This window comes from Saccopteryx bilineata, chromosome 5 (genome assembly GCF_036850765.1).
Source record: "Saccopteryx bilineata isolate mSacBil1 chromosome 5, mSacBil1_pri_phased_curated, whole genome shotgun sequence".
NCBI lineage: Eukaryota > Metazoa > Chordata > Mammalia > Chiroptera > Emballonuridae > Saccopteryx > Saccopteryx bilineata.
This window is the reverse complement of record NC_089494.1, coordinates 844,453-863,645: the sequence shown is the minus strand read 5'-3', so window position 1 is coordinate 863,645 and position 19,193 is coordinate 844,453. Positions and strand designations below refer to the sequence as shown.

The 19,193-nt window shown below is 62.3% G+C and overlaps 1 protein-coding gene across 1 annotated transcript in view; it reads left to right on the top strand.

Moving 5' to 3' along the window:
• The window catches only part of CROCC2 (ciliary rootlet coiled-coil, rootletin family member 2), an 83,075-nt gene that overhangs the window by 27,406 nt on the left and 36,476 nt on the right, over positions 1-19,193 (top strand). The window contains exons 16-19 of the mRNA XM_066281150.1: positions 3,425-3,618; positions 15,663-15,781; positions 16,590-16,759; positions 17,374-17,550. Of these exons, the coding sequence (XP_066137247.1) occupies positions 3,425-3,618; positions 15,663-15,781; positions 16,590-16,759; positions 17,374-17,550 (660 nt within the window). The remainder of the gene's footprint in view (positions 1-3,424; positions 3,619-15,662; positions 15,782-16,589; positions 16,760-17,373; positions 17,551-19,193) is intronic.

The following is a 19,193-nucleotide window of genomic DNA, read 5'->3' as shown; positions in this document are numbered from 1 at the left end:
TCACCAGGGGTCAGAGGCTGTGTGACTCCTGTGCACACAGAGTAAAGGGCCTCACTGTGTCCTCCCGCCTCTCTTTCCTGGGTGGACCACGTCCACAGTGGGACTCACACATCTCTTGTTCCCTGGCACCCTCATCTTCTGTGGACATAAGCCTTGTGCTGAGGCCACACTCAGGGGTGCTCACATTGAAGCAGTTTGGCTATTTTCTGGGCCCCCCGTGGCCCCTGTCACCTTTGGGGATCAGTGCAGCCTTTTTCAGTTTGTCAGCCTCTGTCCTGTCCCTTCTCTGTCCTCTGTGTCCTCTGTGTTTAATTACCGTATTATAGTTGGAAAGCCAGTGGGCAGGTCAGTGGTGTCTGGCGGCTGTGTGCTCCTGCATAGCCGCCAGCAAGACAGGACGTAGCTCCGCTCCACCTGCCCCTCCTGACCCCCATCCCTACCTCACAGCCTCACCTGCCCCTCCTGACCCCCATCCCTACCTCACAGCCTCACCCGCCCCTCCTGACCCCCATCCTGACCCCCATCCCTACCTCACAGCCTCACCCGCCCCTCCTGACCCCCATCCCTACCTCACAGCCTCACCTGCCCCTCCTGACCCCCATCTCTACCTCACAGCCTCACCCGTCCCTCCTGACCCCCATCCCTACCTCACAGCCTCACCCGTCCCTCCTGACCCCCATCCCTACCTCACAGCCTCACCCGCCCCTCCTGACCCCCATCCCTACCTCACAGCCTCACCCGTCCCTCCTGACCCCATCCCTACCTCACAGCCTCACCTGTCCCTCCTGACCCCCATCCCTACCTCACAGCCTCACCCGCCCCTCCTGACCCCCATCCCTACCTCACAGCCTCACCTGTCCCTCCTGACCCCCATCCCTACCTCACAGCCTTTGGTGGATTCATCCCACCGCCCTCTGACTTCCATTGTTGCGTTTGGAAGTCAAATGTCAGTCTTCCTGTTCTCATTGGAATGTAATGTCTGTGCTTTTTTTTTTCTTCTTCTTCTTTTTTTCCCTTCTGATTTTTGAAGATATTTTCCTTTATTTGGGTATTTAGAAACTTAATACTAAGGTATAGTTATGTGACATTTTCTTTGTATTTCTCTTCTTTAGAGTATTATGGCTCATTTTAGATCAGTGGCTTGACGCATTCTATGAGATCTGCACAATCCCTGTCTACTGTCCGCTCACATGTCCTGTCTCCGCCTCTGCTCCCGCTGTGTATTGAGTTACACGTCTACTGTCCGCTCACATGTCCTGTCTCCGCCTCTGCTCCCGCTGTGTATTGAGTTACACGTCTACTGTCCGCTCACATGTCCTGTCTCCACCTCTGCTCCCGCTGTGTATTGAGTTACACGTCTACTGTCCGCTCACATGTCCTGTCTCCACCTCTGCTCCCGCTGTGTATTGAGTTACACGTCTACTGTCCGCTCACATGTCCTGTCTCCACCTCTGCTCCCGCTGTGTATTGAGTTACACGTATGTAGGACCTCGTCTTGTGTGTCTGTCGCACTCTTGTCTGTATTTCCTGTCCTTCTTCCCCTTCATGGTTCCATCTGAATGCAGCATTCTTCTGTCTGTCTTCCAGATTATTTGTCCTCTATGCTGTCTACTCTGTCCTTGAACCAGTCTATTCACTTACTTCTAAATTATGTAGTTAACTTCTAGTTATACTGTGAGGTTCTACAGCTCACCATTCGCCCTCTTGAACATGTCTTTGTCTTCTTTTTTTCCAAGTGAGAGGAGATGAGATAGAGAGACAGAGTCTCACGTGCACCGTGACCAGGATCCATCCAATGACCCCATCTGGGACCATTGCTCTGCCCATCTGGAGCCATGGTTGCAACCAGCCTATTTTTAGCACCTGAGGTAGAGGCTCCACAGAGCCATCGTCAGCACCTGATGCCAACACACTCAAATCAATTGAGCCATGGCTGAGGGAGGGGAAGAGAGAAAGAAGGGGAAGAGGAGGAGAAGCAGATGGGTGCTTCTCCTGTGTGTCCTGACCCGAAATTGAACCCAGGACATCCACACACCAGGCCAACACTTCACCATTGAGCCACCAGGGCCCTTCTTGAACCTTTTATTACAGACCAGCTATTGCAAGGTCTGTGCTCAAGAACTCTTAAGGAGGGAGGGAGGCATCTGTGTTTATCTGATGTTCTTATGTGTGTGTGGGGGGGTTGTTTTTGTGTTTTTTTTGACAGAGAGAGAGGGAGGGACAGATAGAGACAGATAGACAAGAAGGGAGAGAGATGAGAAGCATCAGTTCTTTGTTGCAACATCTTACTTGTTCCTTGATTGCTTTTTCATTGATTGCTTTCTCATATGTACCTTGACTGGGGGCTACAGCAAAGTGAGTGACCCCTTGCTCAAGCCAGACACCTTTGGGCTCAAGCCAGCGACCCCACGCTCAAGCTGGTGAGCCTGTGCTCAAGCCAGCGACCTTGGGGTTTCGAACCTGGGTCCTTTGCATCCCAGTCCGATGCTCTATCCACTGCGCCACTGCCTGGTCAGGCTTATGTGTGGTTTTTGCCATTTGATTTTATCTCCTGACATGCCTGGGGACGTTGATTTTTAGATGTCAAGTATCATATACTTAAATCTGTAGAAATAATTTGATGAGGCTCTTCTTCCAGAGAGGAGCCACTTCTGGTTCTGCCAAGCAGTGAGGGCAGGTGGCCACCGTGGGTGGACCCATGACTGAGGGGTGGTCGGTTCTGACCCACCCTGATGACCAGGGTAGAGCCCTTCTGTGAACACCCCTAGAAACCTGGGGTGTCCACCAGCCCCCCACCCTGCTTCGATGGCTCTGAATTTGAGCATTTGGACCCTTGGGGCCACCCTATTGCCAGGAGCTCTCCTCGACCTCCCAATCTCTCAGCCAAGATGTGTGAGTCAGCAGACACCCTGCAGAGGGACAAGATGCCAGACGGTGGGCTCGTTTCTCTCGCTCCTTCTCCCCAAGCTCTCGTCTCGTTCCGTCCCAGCGGACTCGGCAGCTCTCGGGGCCTCGTTCAGACTCCGTGACGCGCTTTGTCTAGGTTTCTGTGCTGTTCTCGGTAGAAGAGTTCGTCGGGAGCGATCTGGTCCTCGGCCACCTTCCACTGCCGTTTTTATGCACTATTTCCTGCCCCCAACCTCCGGGTACTAGGGGCCCCACCGAGGTGATCCTGTAGATCGGCAGCCGGAAGGAGTCCAGTAACTCCTCCCACGTGGTCCCAGGCGTGGAGGCCCCTCTGCGGGGATGGCGTGTGAGCCCTCCGAGGGCCAGTGTGCCTCCCAGCCACGCCCCTCCACCTTCTCCTTCCACGCCACCCTGCGTGAAGCCACCTCTCCTGAGGTCCTTCTTCTCCCTGAAGAGACCCCACCCGCCCTCCCGCCTCCTCAGCCCCTGCAGGACTCTGCCCTTCTCTCTCCTCCAGGTCACATGCCAGAAGCAGGCCCTGGAGCAGCAGCTGGCCCAGAGCCTGAAGGCCCAGGAGGCCCAGGTGGACTCTCTCCAGAGGGCCCTGGAGGAGAAGGAGGCTTTGTCTGAGGAGCGGGCCCAGCTGCGGGCCAAGCAGGACGCCCTGGAGAGGCAAGGCCAGCTCACGGCCGAGGAGGCCGCTGACCTCAGGTGCCCAGGGGCCTGCGGGCGGGTGTGTCCGCGTGGCCTTGGCCCTGGGGGAGCCTGAAGTGTGGCCGGGGGTGGGCACTCACTTAGCAAGTGTCTGCCTGGAAGAGAGGCTGTGAGTGAGGGGCCAGCACGGTGCCCGTGGGCGGGGGGAGAGGAAGTCGACCAGAGGTCGATCCAGGGGGAGCGCTGGGGGGACCGTGCTCGCGGAGGCGGCCACGCGGGCCGGGTGGCAGGTCGTGGAAGCGAGACGCAGAAGGATGTGAGTTCAGGGTGTGCGTGACTTCAGGAGAGGCTGTGTCCGGGCGCTCCCAGTGTTCTCGGGCCCCTGCCTCACAGGCCCAGGGTGAGAGGCAGTGAGATGGCCAGTGGGTCTCCAGGTGGCCTCCTCATGCCCATCTCCCCACAGGAGCTGCTGCCGCTAGCCACCTCGAACCACTTCGTGTCCGGGAACCAATCCTGGGAGTCTCAGGGCTCTGATTGGCTGACCGGGGTCACATGTCCATCCATGGCATGGGGGGGAGTCGGTCCCAGGGGCGGGGGGGGCAGAGAGAGCTGCAGGGACGGGGGCCACATCCGGGACCGTGGATGGCACTTTGGGCCACACCAGGGGACGTGGAATGGCACTTTGGGCCACATCCGGGGACGTGGATGGCACTTTAGGCCACACCGGGGGACATGGAATGGCACTTTGGGCCACACCAGGGGACGTGGAATGGCACTTTAGGCCACATCCAGGGACGTGGATGGCACTTTAGGCCACACCGGGGGACATGGAATGGCACTTTGGGCCACACCAGGGGACGTGGAATAGCACTTTAGGCCACATCCGGGGACGTGGATGGCACTTTAGGCCACACCGGGGGACGTGGAATGGCACTTTAGGCCACATCCGGGGACGTGGATGGCACTTTAGGCCACACCGGGGGGCGTGGAATAGCACTTTAGGCCACATCCGGGGACGTGGATGGCACTTTAGGCCACACCGGGGACGTGGATGGCACTTTAGGCCACACCGGGGATGTGGAATAGCACTTTAGGCCACATCCGGGGACGTGGAATAGCACTTTAGGCCACACCGGGGACGTGGATGGCACTTTAGGCCACACCGGGGGACGTGGAATAGCACTTTAGGCCACATCCGGGGACGTGGATGGCACTTTAGGCCACACCGGGGACGTGGATGGCACTTTAGGCCACACCGGGGGACGTGGATGGCACTTTAGGCCACACCGGGGACGTGGATGGCACTTTAGGCCACACCGGGGCTGTCCCGAGGCTGCGCCTGCTGAGCTGAGCCCTCCGGGGGCCACAGTGGAAACCCAGAGCCCCACGGCTTCCTGGCCCATGTGGGCCCCTCTCAGGAGCATCTCAGTATTTTTATAGAAAAGACTCCTCCTGGAGGTTCAGAACCTGGGGCCCACAAACATCTTCAAAGGCAAGCTTCTCCCCAAAATGCAGCGCTTGGAAGTCGGAACAGGAAGCCTGTGGGAGGGGCCCTGGGGGGTCAGGGGCAGAAGGACCCGGGACGCGGCTCCTCACCGTCTCCCAGGCCTGTGGGGCCCGGAGGAGCAGGGATGGGGGCCCGTCTCCTCTGCCAGCATCTCCCACGGGGTCATGGGCCCTGGTCAGGGGGTCCGAGAACCCGGGATCCTGGCCTGGCTCAGCCCTGACCGCTGGGCCCGGGGCCCCTGTGCAGAGTCACACGCCCAGCAAACAGCACCTCAGGGTGACCAGTCTGAGCTTCTGGTGACAGGGCTGCTCGGACTAATCCTCAAACCATAAGCCCAACACCCCCGAGTGTTTATATCTCCCTGGGTCCGGGCGGTCAGCCGCTGCAGAGCTCTGAAGCTCCCGGACCGTGCTGGTGACCACGGTGTTGGGGGGAGGGCGAACAGCCCCGGACCGTGCTGATGACCACGGTGTTGGGGGGGGAGGGTGAACAGCCCCAGACTGTGCTGATGACCACGGTGTTGGGGGGGAGGGTGAACAGCCCCGGACTGTGCTGATGACCATGATGTTGGGGGGAGGGGGGTGAACAGCCCCGGACTGTGCTGATGACCACAGTGTTGGGGTATGAACAGCCCCGGACTGTGCTGGTGACCACGGTGTTGGGGGGGTGAACAGCCCCGGACCGTGCTGATGACCACGGTGTTGGAGGGGAGGGGGGTGAACAGCCCCGGACTGTGCTGGTGACCACGGTGTTGGGGGGGTGAACAGCCCCGGACTGTGCTGATGACCACGGTGTTGGGGGGGAGGGGGGTGAACAGCCCCAGACTGTGCTGATGACCACGGTGTTGGAGGGGAGGGGGGTGAACAGCCCCAGACTGTGCTGATGACCACGGTGTTGGGGGGGAGGGGGGTGAACAGCCCCAGACTGTGCTGATGACCACGGTGTTGGAGGGGAGGGGGGTGAACAGCCCCAGACTGTGCTGATGACCACGGTGTTGGGGGGGGTGAACAGCCCCGGACTGTGCTGATGACCACGGTGTTGGGGGGGAGGGGGGTGAACAGCCCCGGACCGTGCTGATGACCACGGTGTTGGGGGGGAGGGGGGTGAACAGCCCCAGACTGTGCTGATGACCACGGTGTTGGGGGGGGTGTGAACAGCCCCGGACCGTGCTGATGACCACGGTGTTGGAGGGGAGGGGGGTGAACAGCCCCAGACTGTGCTGATGACCACGGTGTTGGGGGGGGTGAACAGCCCCGGACTGTGCTGATGACCACGGTGTTGGGGGGGAGGGGGGTGAACAGCTCCGGACTGTGCTGGTGACCACGGTGTTGGGGGGGGTGAACAGCCCCGGACTGTGCTGATGACCACGGTGTTGGGGGGGGAGGGGGGTGAACAGCCCCAGACTGTGCTGATGACCACGGTGTTGGAGGGGAGGGGGGTGAACAGCCCCAGACTGTGCTGATGACCACGGTGTTGGGGGGGGTGAACAGCCCCGGACTGTGCTGATGACCACGGTGTTGGGGGGGAGGGGGGTGAACAGCCCCGGACTGTGCTGATGACCACGGTGTTGGGGGGGGTGAACAGCCCCGGACTGTGCTGGTGACCACGGTGTTGGGGGGGGGTGAACAGCCCCGGACTGTGCTGGTGACCACGGTGTTGGGGGGGGTGAACAGCCCCGGACTGTGCTGATGACCACGGTGTTGGGGGGGGTGAACAGCCCCGGACTGTGCTGGTGACCACGGTGTTGGGGGGGGTGAACAGCCCCGGACTGTGCTGATGACCACGGTGTTGCGGGGGGTGAACAGCCCCGGACTGTGCTGATGACCACGGTGTTGGGGGGGAGGGGGGTGAACAGCCCCGGACCGTGCTGATGACCACGGTGTTGGGGGGGTGAACAGCCCCGGACTGTGCTGATGACCACGGTGTTGGGGGGGAGGGGGGTGAACAGCCCCGGACTGTGCTGGTGACCACGGTGTTGGGGGGGTGAACAGCCCCGGACCGTGCTGATGACCACGGTGTTGGAGGGGAGGGGGGTGAACAGCCCCGGACTGTGCTGGTGACCACGGTGTTGGGGGGGTGAACAGCCCCGGACTGTGCTGATGACCACGGTGTTGGGGGGGAGGGGGGTGAACAGCCCCAGACTGTGCTGATGACCACGGTGTTGGAGGGGAGGGGGGTGAACAGCCCCAGACTGTGCTGATGACCACGGTGTTGGGGGGGCGGGGGGTGAACAGCCCCAGACTGTGCTGATGACCACGGTGTTGGAGGGGAGGGGGGTGAACAGCCCCAGACTGTGCTGATGACCACGGTGTTGGGGGGGGTGAACAGCCCCGGACTGTGCTGATGACCACGGTGTTGGGGGGGAGGGGGGTGAACAGCCCCGGACTGTGCTGATGACCACGGTGTTGGGGGGGAGGGGGGTGAACAGCCCCAGACTGTGCTGATGACCACGGTGTTGGGGGGGGTGTGAACAGCCCCGGACCGTGCTGATGACCACGGTGTTGGAGGGGAGGGGGGTGAACAGCCCCAGACTGTGCTGATGACCACGGTGTTGGGGGGGGTGAACAGCCCCGGACTGTGCTGATGACCACGGTGTTGGGGGGGAGGGGGGTGAACAGCTCCGGACTGTGCTGGTGACCACGGTGTTGGGGGGGGTGAACAGCCCCGGACTGTGCTGATGACCACGGTGTTGGGGGGGAGGGGGGTGAACAGCCCCAGACTGTGCTGATGACCACGGTGTTGGAGGGGAGGGGGGTGAACAGCCCCAGACTGTGCTGATGACCACGGTGTTGGGGGGGGTGAACAGCCCCGGACTGTGCTGATGACCACGGTGTTGGGGGGGAGGGGGGTGAACAGCCCTGGACTGTGCTGATGACCACGGTGTTGGGGGGGGTGAACAGCCCCGGACTGTGCTGGTGACCACGGTGTTGGGGGGGGTGAACAGCCCCGGACTGTGCTGGTGACCACGGTGTTGGGGGGGGTGAACAGCCCCGGACTGTGCTGATGACCACGGTGTTGGGGGGGGTGAACAGCCCCGGACTGTGCTGGTGACCACGGTGTTGGGGGGGGTGAACAGCCCCGGACTGTGCTGATGACCACGGTGTTGGGGGGGGTGAACAGCCCCGGACTGTGCTGATGACCACGGTGTTGGGGGGGAGGGGGGTGAACAGCCCCGGACTGTGCTGGTGACCACGGTGTTGGGGGGGAGGGGGGTGAACAGCTCCGGACTGTGCTGGTGACCACGGTGTTGGGGGGGGTGAACAGCCCCGGACTGTGCTGGTGACCACGGTGTTGGGGGGGGTGAACAGCCCCGGACTGTGCTGATGACCACGGTGTTGGGGGGGAGGGGGGTGAACAGCCCCGGACTGTGCTGGTGACCACGGTGTTGGGGGGGAGGGGGGTGAACAGCCCCGGACTGTGCTGGTGACCACGGTGTTGGAGGGGAGGGGGGTGAACAGCCCCGGACTGTGCTGATGACCACGGTGTTGGGGGGGTGAACAGCCCCGGACTGTGCTGATGACCACGGTGTTGGGGGGGAGGGGGGTGAACAGCCCCAGACTGTGCTGATGACCACGGTGTTGGAGGGGAGGGGGGTGAACAGCCCCAGACTGTGCTGATGACCACGGTGTTGGGGGGGAGGGGGGTGAACAGCCCCAGACTGTGCTGATGACCACGGTGTTGGAGGGGAGGGGGGTGAACAGCCCCAGACTGTGCTGATGACCACGGTGTTGGGGGGGGGTGAACAGCCCCGGACTGTGCTGATGACCACGGTGTTGGGGGGGAGGGGGGTGAACAGCCCCGGACTGTGCTGATGACCACGGTGTTGGGGGGGAGGGGGGTGAACAGCCCCAGACTGTGCTGATGACCACGGTGTTGGGGGGTGTGTGAACAGCCCCGGACCGTGCTGATGACCACGGTGTTGGAGGGAAGGGGGGTGAACAGCCCCAGACTGTGCTGATGACCACGGTGTTGGGGGGGGTGAACAGCCCCGGACTGTGCTGATGACCACGGTGTTGGGGGGGGAGGGGGGTGAACAGCTCCGGACTGTGCTGGTGACCACGGTGTTGGGGGGGGTGAACAGCCCCGGACTGTGCTGATGACCACGGTGTTGGGGGGGAGGGGGGTGAACAGCCCCGGACTGTGCTGGTGACCACGGTGTTGGGGGGGAGGGGGGTGAACAGCCCCGGACTGTGCTGATGACCACGGTGTTGGGGGGGAGGGGGGTGAACAGCCCCGGACTGTGCTGATGACCATGATGTTGGGGGGAGGGGGGTGAACAGCCCCGGACTGTGCTGATGACCACAGTGTTGGGGTATGAACAGCCCCGGACTGTGCTGGTGACCACGGTGTTGGGGGGGTGAACAGCCCCGGACTGTGCTGATGACCACGGTGTTGGAGGGGAGGGGGGTGAACAGCCCCAGACTGTGCTGATGACCACGGTGTTGGGGGGGGTGAACAGCCCCGGACTGTGCTGATGACCACGGGGGTGGGGGGGAGGGGGGTGAACAGCCCCGGACTGTGCTGATGACCACGGTGTTGGGGGGGAGGGGGGTGAACAGCCCCAGACTGTGCTGATGACCACGGTGTTGGGGGGGGTGTGAACAGCCCCGGACCGTGCTGATGACCACGGCGTTGGGGGGGAGGGTGAACAGCCCCAGTCTGTGCTGATGACCACGGTGTTGGGGGGGAGGGGGGTGAACAGCCCCGGACTGTGCTGATGACCACGGTGTTGGGGGGGAGGGGGGTGAACAGCCCCGGACCGTGCTGATGACCACGGTGTTGGGGGGGTGAACAGCCCCGGACTGTGCTGATGACCACGGTGTTGGGGGGGGTGTGAACAGCCCCGGACCGTGCTGATGACCACGGTGTTGGAGGGGAGGGGGGTGAACAGCCCCAGACTGTGCTGATGACCACGGTGTTGGGGGGGGTGAACAGCCCCGGACTGTGCTGATGACCACGGTGTTGGGGGGGAGGGGGGTGAACAGCTCCGGACTGTGCTGGTGACCACGGTGTTGGGGGGGGGTGAACAGCCCCGGACTGTGCTGATGACCACGGTGTTGGAGGGGAGGGGGGTGAACAGCCCCGGACTGTGCTGGTGACCACGGTGTTGGGGGGGTGAACAGCCCCGGACTGTGCTGATGACCACGGTGTTGGGGGGGGAGGGGGGTGAACAGCCCCAGACTGTGCTGATGACCACGGTGTTGGAGGGGAGGGGGGTGAACAGCCCCAGACTGTGCTGATGACCACGGTGTTGGGGGGGAGGGGGGTGAACAGCCCCAGACTGTGCTGATGACCACGGTGTTGGAGGGGAGGGGGGTGAACAGCCCCAGACTGTGCTGATGACCACGGTGTTGGAGGGGAGGGGGGTGAACAGCCCCAGACTGTGCTGATGACCACGGTGTTGGGGGGGGTGAACAGCCCCGGACTGTGCTGATGACCACGGTGTTGGGGGGGAGGGGGGTGAACAGCCCCGGACTGTGCTGATGACCACGGTGTTGGAGGGGAGGGGGGTGAACAGCCCCAGACTGTGCTGATGACCACGGTGTTGGGGGGGGTGAACAGCCCCGGACTGTGCTGATGACCACGGTGTTGGGGGTGAGGGGGGTGAACAGCCCCGGACTGTGCTGATGACCACGGTGTTGGGGGGGAGGGGGGTGAACAGCCCCAGACTGTGCTGATGACCACGGTGTTGGGGGGGGTGTGAACAGCCCCGGACCGTGCTGATGACCACGGTGTTGGAGGGGAGGGGGGTGAACAGCCCCAGACTGTGCTGATGACCACGGTGTTGGGGGGGGTGAACAGCCCCGGACTGTGCTGATGACCACGGTGGTGGGGGGGAGGGGGGTGAACAGCTCCGGACTGTGCTGGTGACCACGGTGTTGGGGGGGGTGAACAGCCCCGGACTGTGCTGATGACCACGGTGTTGGGGGGGAGGGGGGTGAACAGCCCCGGACTGTGCTGGTGACCACGGTGTTGGGGGGGGGGGGGGGTGAACAGCCCCTGACTGTGCTGATGACCACGGTGTTGGGGGGGAGGGGGGTGAACAGCCCCAGACTGTGCTGATGACCACGGTGTTGGAGGGGAGGGGGGTGAACAGCCCCAGACTGTGCTGATGACCACGGTGTTGGGGGGGGTGAACAGCCCCGGACTGTGCTGATGACCACGGTGTTGGGGGGAGGGGGGTGAACAGCCCCGGACTGTGCTGATGACCATGATGTTGGGGGGAGGGGGGTGAACAGCCCCGGACCGTGCTGATGACCACAGTGTTGGGGTATGAACAGCCCCGGACTGTGCTGGTGATCACGGTGTTGGGGGGGTGAACAGCCCCGGACCGTGCTGATGACCACGGTGTTGGAGGGGAGGGGGGTGAACAGCCCCGGACTGTGCTGGTGACCACGGTGTTGGGGGGGTGAACAGCCCCGGACTGTGCTGATGACCACGGTGTTGGAGGGGTGAACAGCCCCAGACTGTGCTGATGACCACGGTGTTGGGGGGGAGGGGGGTGAACAGCCCCGGACTGTGCTGATGACCACGGTGTTGGGGGGGAGGGGGGTGAACAGCCCCAGACTGTGCTGATGACCACGGTGTTGGAGGGGAGGGGGGTGAACAGCCCCAGACTGTGCTGATGACCACGGTGTTGGGGGGGGTGTGAACAGCCCCGGACCGTGCTGATGACCACGGTGTTGGAGGGGAGGGGGGTGAACAGCCCCGGACTGTGCTGATGACCACGGTGTTGGAGGGGAGGGGGGTGAACAGCCCCAGACTGTGCTGATGACCACGGTGTTGGGGGGGAGGGGGGTGAACAGCCCCAGACTGTGCTGATGACCACGGTGTTGGAGGGGAGGGGGGTGAACAGCCCCAGACTGTGCTGATGACCACGGTGTTGGGGGGGGTGAACAGCCCCGGACTGTGCTGATGACCACGGTGTTGGGGGGGAGGGGGGTGAACAGCCCCGGACTGTGCTGATGACCACGGTGTTGGGGGGGAGGGGGGTGAACAGCCCCAGACTGTGCTGATGACCACGGTGTTGGGGGGGGGTGTGAACAGCCCCGGACCGTGCTGATGACCACGGTGTTGGAGGGGAGGGGGGTGAACAGCCCCAGACTGTGCTGATGACCACGGTGTTGGGGGGGGTGAACAGCCCCGGACTGTGCTGATGACCACGGTGTTGGGGGGGGTGTGAACAGCCCGGACTGTGCTGATGACCACGGTGTTGGGGGGGAGGGGGGTGAACAGCCCCGGACTGTGCTGATGACCACGGTGTTGGGGGGGAGGGGGGTGAACAGCTCCGGACTGTGCTGGTGACCACGGTGTTGGGGGGGGGAACAGCCCCGGACTGTGCTGATGACCACGGTGTTGGGGGGGAGGGGGGTGAACAGCCCCGGACTGTGCTGGTGACCACGGTGTTGGGGGGGGAGGGGGGTGAACAGCCCCGGACTGTGCTGATGACCACGGTGTTGGGGGGGAGGGGGGTGAACAGCCCCAGACTGTGCTGATGACCACGGTGTTGGAGGGGAGGGGGGTGAACAGCCCCAGACTGTGCTGATGACCACGGTGTTGGGGGGGGTGAACAGCCCCGGACTGTGCTGATGACCACGGTGTTGGGGGGGAGGGGGGTGAACAGCCCCGGACTGTGCTGATGACCACGGTGTTGGGGGGGAGGGGGGTGAACAGCCCCAGACTGTGCTGATGACCACGGTGTTGGGGGGGGTGTGAACAGCCCCGGACTGTGCTGATGACCACGGTGTTGGGGGGGAGGGGGGTGAACAGCCCCAGACTGTGCTGATGACCACGGTGTTGGGGGGGGTGAACAGCCCCGGACCGTGCTGATGACCACGGTGTTGGAGGGGAGGGGGGTGAACAGCCCCAGACTGTGCTGATGACCACGGTGTTGGGGGGGGTGAACAGCCCCGGACTGTGCTGATGACCACGGTGTTGGGGGGGAGGGGGGTGAACAGCTCCGGACTGTGCTGATGACCACGGTGTTGGGGGGGAGGGGGGTGAACAGCTCCGGACTGTGCTGGTGACCACGGTGTTGGGGGGGGTGAACAGCCCCGGACTGTGCTGATGACCACGGTGTTGGGGGGGGAGGGGGGTGAACAGCCCCGGACTGTGCTGGTGACCACGGTGTTGGGGGGGGGGGGGGGTGAACAGCCCCGGACTGTGCTGGTGACCACGGTGTTGGAGGGGAGGGGGGTGAACAGCCCCGGACTGTGCTGATGACCACGGTGTTGGGGGGGGTGAACAGCCCCGGACTGTGCTGATGACCACGGTGTTGGGGGGGGAGGGGGGTGAACAGCCCCGGACTGTGCTGATGACCACGGTGTTGGGGGGGGTGAACAGCCCCGGACTGTGCTGGTGACCATGGTGTTGGGGGGGGGAACAGCCCCGGACTGTGCTGGTGACCACGGTGTTGGGGGGGGGAACAGCCCCGGACTGTGCTGGTGACCATGGTGTTGGGGGGGGGAACAGCCCCGGACTGTGCTGGTGACCATGGTGTTGGGGGGGGGAACAGCCCCGGACTGTGCTGGTGACCATGGTGTTGGGGGGGGGAACAGCCCCAGACTGTGCTGATGACCACGGTGTTGGGGGGGAGGGGGGTGAACAGCCCCGGACTGTGCTGATGACCATGGTGTTGGGGGGGGAACAGCCCCGGACCGTGCTGATGACCATGGTGTTGGGGGGTGAACAGCCCCGGACTGTGCTGATGACCATGGTGTTGGGGGGGGGAACAGCCCCGGACCGTGCTGATGACCACGGTGTTGGGGGGGGTGAACAGCCCCGGACTGTGCTGATGACCACGGTGTTGGGGGGGAGGGGGGTGAACAGCCCCGGACTGTGCTGATGACCATGGTGTTGGGGGGGGGAACAGCCCCCCACCAGCTCCTCCTGATGAAACCACCAGGTCTGCCGGATGTGAGAGGAGCCAGGGCCAAGGTCCTCCAGCCCCCCATCCCAGGCCCTGGGGTCACTGCTTCTGTTCACAGGCCAGGGGGATGGATGAGGGTCTCACCTAGACCCTCCGCACTCCCTCTGGCCGGCCACAGGAGGCTGAGCTGCCCTCGGGCTCCACTGGACGTGGAGACCAGACACGCCTTTCGTGTGCCAGCCTCCAGATTCTGAGCAGCAGCGGCCTCCTCTCAGACGAGACCCGAGGGTGTCTGGGAGGGGGTGTCTCATGTGGGCAGAGTAGCCCAGGCAGAGGGAGTGGGCAGCATGTGGGTGCTGACCAGGCAGGGACTGGACGCAGATCAGGATACCAGAGAAGTACAATTTCTGGGCTCTGTAGATATCAGGGGCCCTGGAAGGGGTGGACTTGCCCGGCCCCCGGCGTAGGGGGCGGCCGTGGGCAGGGAAGCCTAGCGAGACTGCGCAAGGCCCTCGCCCGCCCTGACCCACTGGCTTGTGTGGGTCACGCAGGTTTCTGTGCCCGTGCATGTGGACGGCGCCCAGCACAGCAGAGCAGAGTGACAGCTGGGATGTGGTCACTGGCTGGTGGATGCTGATGGGTCAGCTGTCCGACACTCAAGCCACTTGCCCAGAAGCGGGGCTGCTGCCAGGTGCCGGCACCCTCCCGGGTGTTCTGTGAGCGTCCACACCTGGTGCAGGGACACACAGGCAGCTTCTGCACCTCAGGGAGCCATGCTAGCTCTGCTCTCGCCCTCAGGGCAACCCTTTACCTGACAAGAGACCAGGGAAGGGAGGGCCCTCATCGGCCTTCCAGCCCACCAGGGCGCCGTCGTCTGTACAACACTCTGCCCTCCATCAGCTCCGAAGTCGAGGGCAGTTACAAAGCCACGGCGAGCGTGTTGTTGGTTCAGTGTGTCACCAAAGAACCACCACCAGGAAGTGGGATGGTTGGCGTGAGGACAGGCAGGCAGGCTTTACATTTAGAAATCTCCTCCCCCCCCCAAAAAAAAAGGAAATGGTCCTCACACCTTAACCTATTGCCATTTTAATATTTTGGTAATCTCATGCATGGTTGCAGTTTGAGTCTCCTTGAGTCCTAACAAGGTTCAATAGTGAGTTTCAGGTGTTAACTCGCCACTTGTGAATTTGTTTTTCGTGGGTGAATAACAGTCGTTTTTCTCATTTCTCTATAGGGCCAGCTGACTTTCTGTCATTGATTGGTAGGAGCTCTTTGTATAGGATGGAGACGAACCCTTTGTACATTTAGTGTGGATTTTTTTTTTTTTTCAAGTCTGCGCCTGGTGTTTTAAGTTGGTTCCCGGAATCTTTCCTGCATGATCGCTTCCTCTCCTCACCTTTAAGTGTGTTCAGACCTGTCGGCCTCTTCATGTTTGTCTTTGGTTTTTGTGTCTTTCTTGGGACATTTATAAAATACCCTTCTGTATTTTTTTTTCTACTATTTTTTTACAGTTCTGAGTTCTTTAGTCATTGTTCTGGTTTTGCATTTAGCTTTTCATCCATTTGAAGTGTGTGTGTAATCTCCAATTTGTTTTCATGAATTTAAAATGCAGGAGGTGTTCCCTGTTGTGCTCGGACTGTCCCGCCGGGGCCTTGGCGGGCATTGTCCGGCTGTCAGCGGATAGGGCCGCCTGCTGACCAGCCGCTGGGGGGTGGCTCTCCACAGGGCCGAGCGTGACACACTGGAGAGCAGCCTCCTTGAGGCCCAGCAGCTGGCGGAGCAGCTGCAGGAGCAGCTGGAGGGCGAGGCCCAGAGCGCCCAGCACGCCCTGCAGGCCCAGCAAGGTGCTTCGCAGCTCCACCCCCCCCTCCACTCCCGGTCCCTGCGTGACCCTGAGAGCCCCTCCCCCCACTCCCGTCCCCGCGTGACCCTGAGAGCCCCTCCCCCCACTCCCGTCCCCGCGTGACCCTGAGAGCCCCTCCCCCCACTCCCATCCCCGCGTGACCCTGAGAGCCCCTCCCCCCACTCCCATCCCCGCGTGACCCTGAGAGCCCCTCCCCCCACTCCCGTCCCAGCGTGAACCTGAGAGTCCCCCCCACCCCGCTCCCGTCCCCGCGTGACCCTGAGAGCCCCTCCCCCCACTCCCGTCCCCGCGTGACCCTGAGAGCCCCTCCCCCCGCTCCCGTCCCCACGTGACCCTGAGAGCCCCTCCCGTGGAGCTGGGTCCCAGAGCCCTGCACTCACCACCCGGCCCCGTGGGAGGGTCACCGACTCGGGTCTGAGCTCCTGTGACCGGAGGGGTCCTGCCACTGTTGTCTGTGCGGGGCGGCCCTGTCCTGGCTTCCTGCCCGGGCCCGAGGGTCAGCTCTGGGGCAGCGTGGGGCAGCCCAGCTCAGCCAACCCCCACTGTGTGCTCCCTGTATGACCTACCCAGCCCCTCGGCCCAGCCACGGCCAAGACACACACATACACACACACACACACACACACACACACAGTGGGGCTCTGTCCCTGCCGGCTTTGGGCAGCGTCCTCAGAGCAGGTGGCTGTCACTCCATGGACCCATCACTCCACGGGGGGCTCACACAGGCCAGGGGGGTTCTGTGCTATGAGGGCCTGCGGCCAGGCCCAGGCCCGTCTGCCCCTCCGCAGGGGAACTGGAGCGGCTGAGAGGCGTCTGGGAGGCCCGGGAGGCCGCGCTGGAGCAGGACGTGGGGCGGCTGCGGCGGCAGGTGGCCCGGCAGGAGCGGGAAGCACAGCTGGCCCTGGAGAGCCAGGCGCTGGCCCACCGTGAGGACCTCGCACAGCTCCAGAGGGAGAAGGTCTGCCTCCCTGCACCCCTTTGCCGCCCCGCCCGGGAGCCTCCCTGGTCCCAAACAACGGCCGGCCCTTGGGGTTGGGGGTCCTAGGAGACCAGCCAGGAGGTGGGGGTGCAGGGCCACACGGAGGCAGCGGCCAGAGGAGGACCTTTCATAGGTCAAGTGGGCAGCTAGGGTCATGGGGCCGAGCCTGGATAGCTGGGTCCTCTCCCTCCCAGGAGGGGTCAGCCTCGGGCACTGGCTGACCTGGCTGCAGTCTGAAGGCCACCGCTGGAGGATGCTCTGTCACCCGTCTGAGCCGGTCCCCTGGTCACAGCCTCCAGCAGGCCTTGTTGGGCGTGCCCTCACACATCGTGTGCATCAGCGGGGCCTGGTGCATTGTGGGGACTCAGGAGAGGCCTGTGGACTGTTAGCTCGTGTCAGGCAGGAGGTGGAGGCGTGGCCCACAGAGCCCCTCGCAGTCCTTGCTTCGGGGACGCTGTCTAAGACAAGAGGCATGCAGTTGGCTGGACCGGACAATCCCATAAACTAGGTCTCACTCAGGACCACAGGCACCTGCCGGCCTTGCTGTCCTGACCTGTGTGGTCCTCACAGCCTGTCCCTTTGTCTTGGCCCAGGAGACCCTGAGTCAGTCTCTGGCAGAGGAGAAGAAGCTGGCAGACTGCAGGCTGGAACAGGAGAAGGAGCTGGTGGCAAAAAGTGCAGCCACGAGGGAGGCCCTGCAGGAGGAAATTCAGAGCCTGAAGCATGAGCGGGACGAGAGCCTCCTCCAGCTGGAGCGTGAGATGCAGCAGGTGACGGGGTGGGCACTATGGGGCACTACGGGGACATCCTTACACCCTCTGCATCGTGCCTGCTCTGACCGCACGGGGGCTGTGTGGGGGCAGCCTTCCCAGGTCCCTGCTATTGCCATGGTGGGCTCCCACAGCCATCCTGGAGGACAGATGGTCACCCACCTCTCCATCACCCACCTGTCCATCCGCCCGCCCATCTATCTGTCCACCCGTCCATCCATCCACCTATCTACCCATCCATCCATCCATCCATCCATCCATCCATCCATCCATCCCTCCATCCATCCACCCACCCATCCATCCATCTATCCATTCATTAACCTGTCCATCTATCCACCTATCTACCCATCATCCATCTATCCATCCATCCATCCATTCATCCATCCATCCACCCACCTATCTACCCATCCATCCACCCGTTCATACATACATACATACATTCATCCATCCATCCATCCACCTATCTACTCATCCATCCATTCATCCACCCACCTATCTACCCAGTCATCCCTCCCTCCCTCCTTCCCTCTCTCCCTGCCTCTCTCTTCATCATCTATCCACTTAACTTTCCATCCATCCACCCATTCATTCATCCATCTATCCATCTATTCATCCATCCATTTATTCATCTACCCATTTACCCATTCATCCACTCACCCACTCATCCACTCACCCATTCACCCATCCATCTATCCTCCCATCCATCCACCCATCCATTCATTCATCTGTTTATTCATCTATTGATCCTTTCATCTGTCCATCCACCCATTCATCCATCTGCTCATGTATCTACTTGCCCATCCATCCTTGCATGCACTCAACTGCTCTCCCATGTACTTGTTCATTCTGTCCACACACCCCGCTGTCCACCCACATACACAGCCATCTCCACACACTCAGTTCTTTATTCACACACCTGATTGTACACCTATCCATCAATTTCCTTGAACAGCCATCCAACTATTCATATACCCAGTCTCCCACCAACATGACGACCCATCCACTCATTTGACCATCCTCCTATTCCACCATGCACTTGACCAACCATCCATCCCTTCATGCAAACGGACTCCCCTCTGCCCACACACTCAGCTGTCCATGCCTATCCACCCTTCATCCATCCATCGGACTATCCAACCATCCCCCCGATCAGCCAGCCAGTCATCCGTCAGAGTCTCCAACCATCAGCCGCTCACCTGAGCATCTCCCCCCACCCCCCAGCTGTCGGGACTCAGACACTGGACGTGCAAAAGTCGCCCCCTGAGTCCAGGCTCTCCCAGTCACCGCGACACCATGAAGCACTCCCTGTTCCTGAACAGAGAGACAAGTGACCACATTCCCGTGTGCTGTCACACAGGGTGGGACCCCAGATGCTGGCACACAGTATAAGTCACCGGGGCGGGGCTCCAGGGGCGGGAGTGACTCAGGCCTGTTGTCAGACTCCGGCTTTTCCAGTTTGGCCCTCACACCACTCTGAGGTCCACGCTCCCGTGAGCCCCATTTTACTGGTGAGAAGAGGTCAGGCACGGTGCCCGCCTCGCCCGGGCTACACAGCACAGCTGCTGGGCACTGGGGTCTGCGTGCTGGGCTGCTCCACCCTCCTGCTTCCTCAGGAGGAGGAGGGGAGGCTTGGCCGCTGGGGG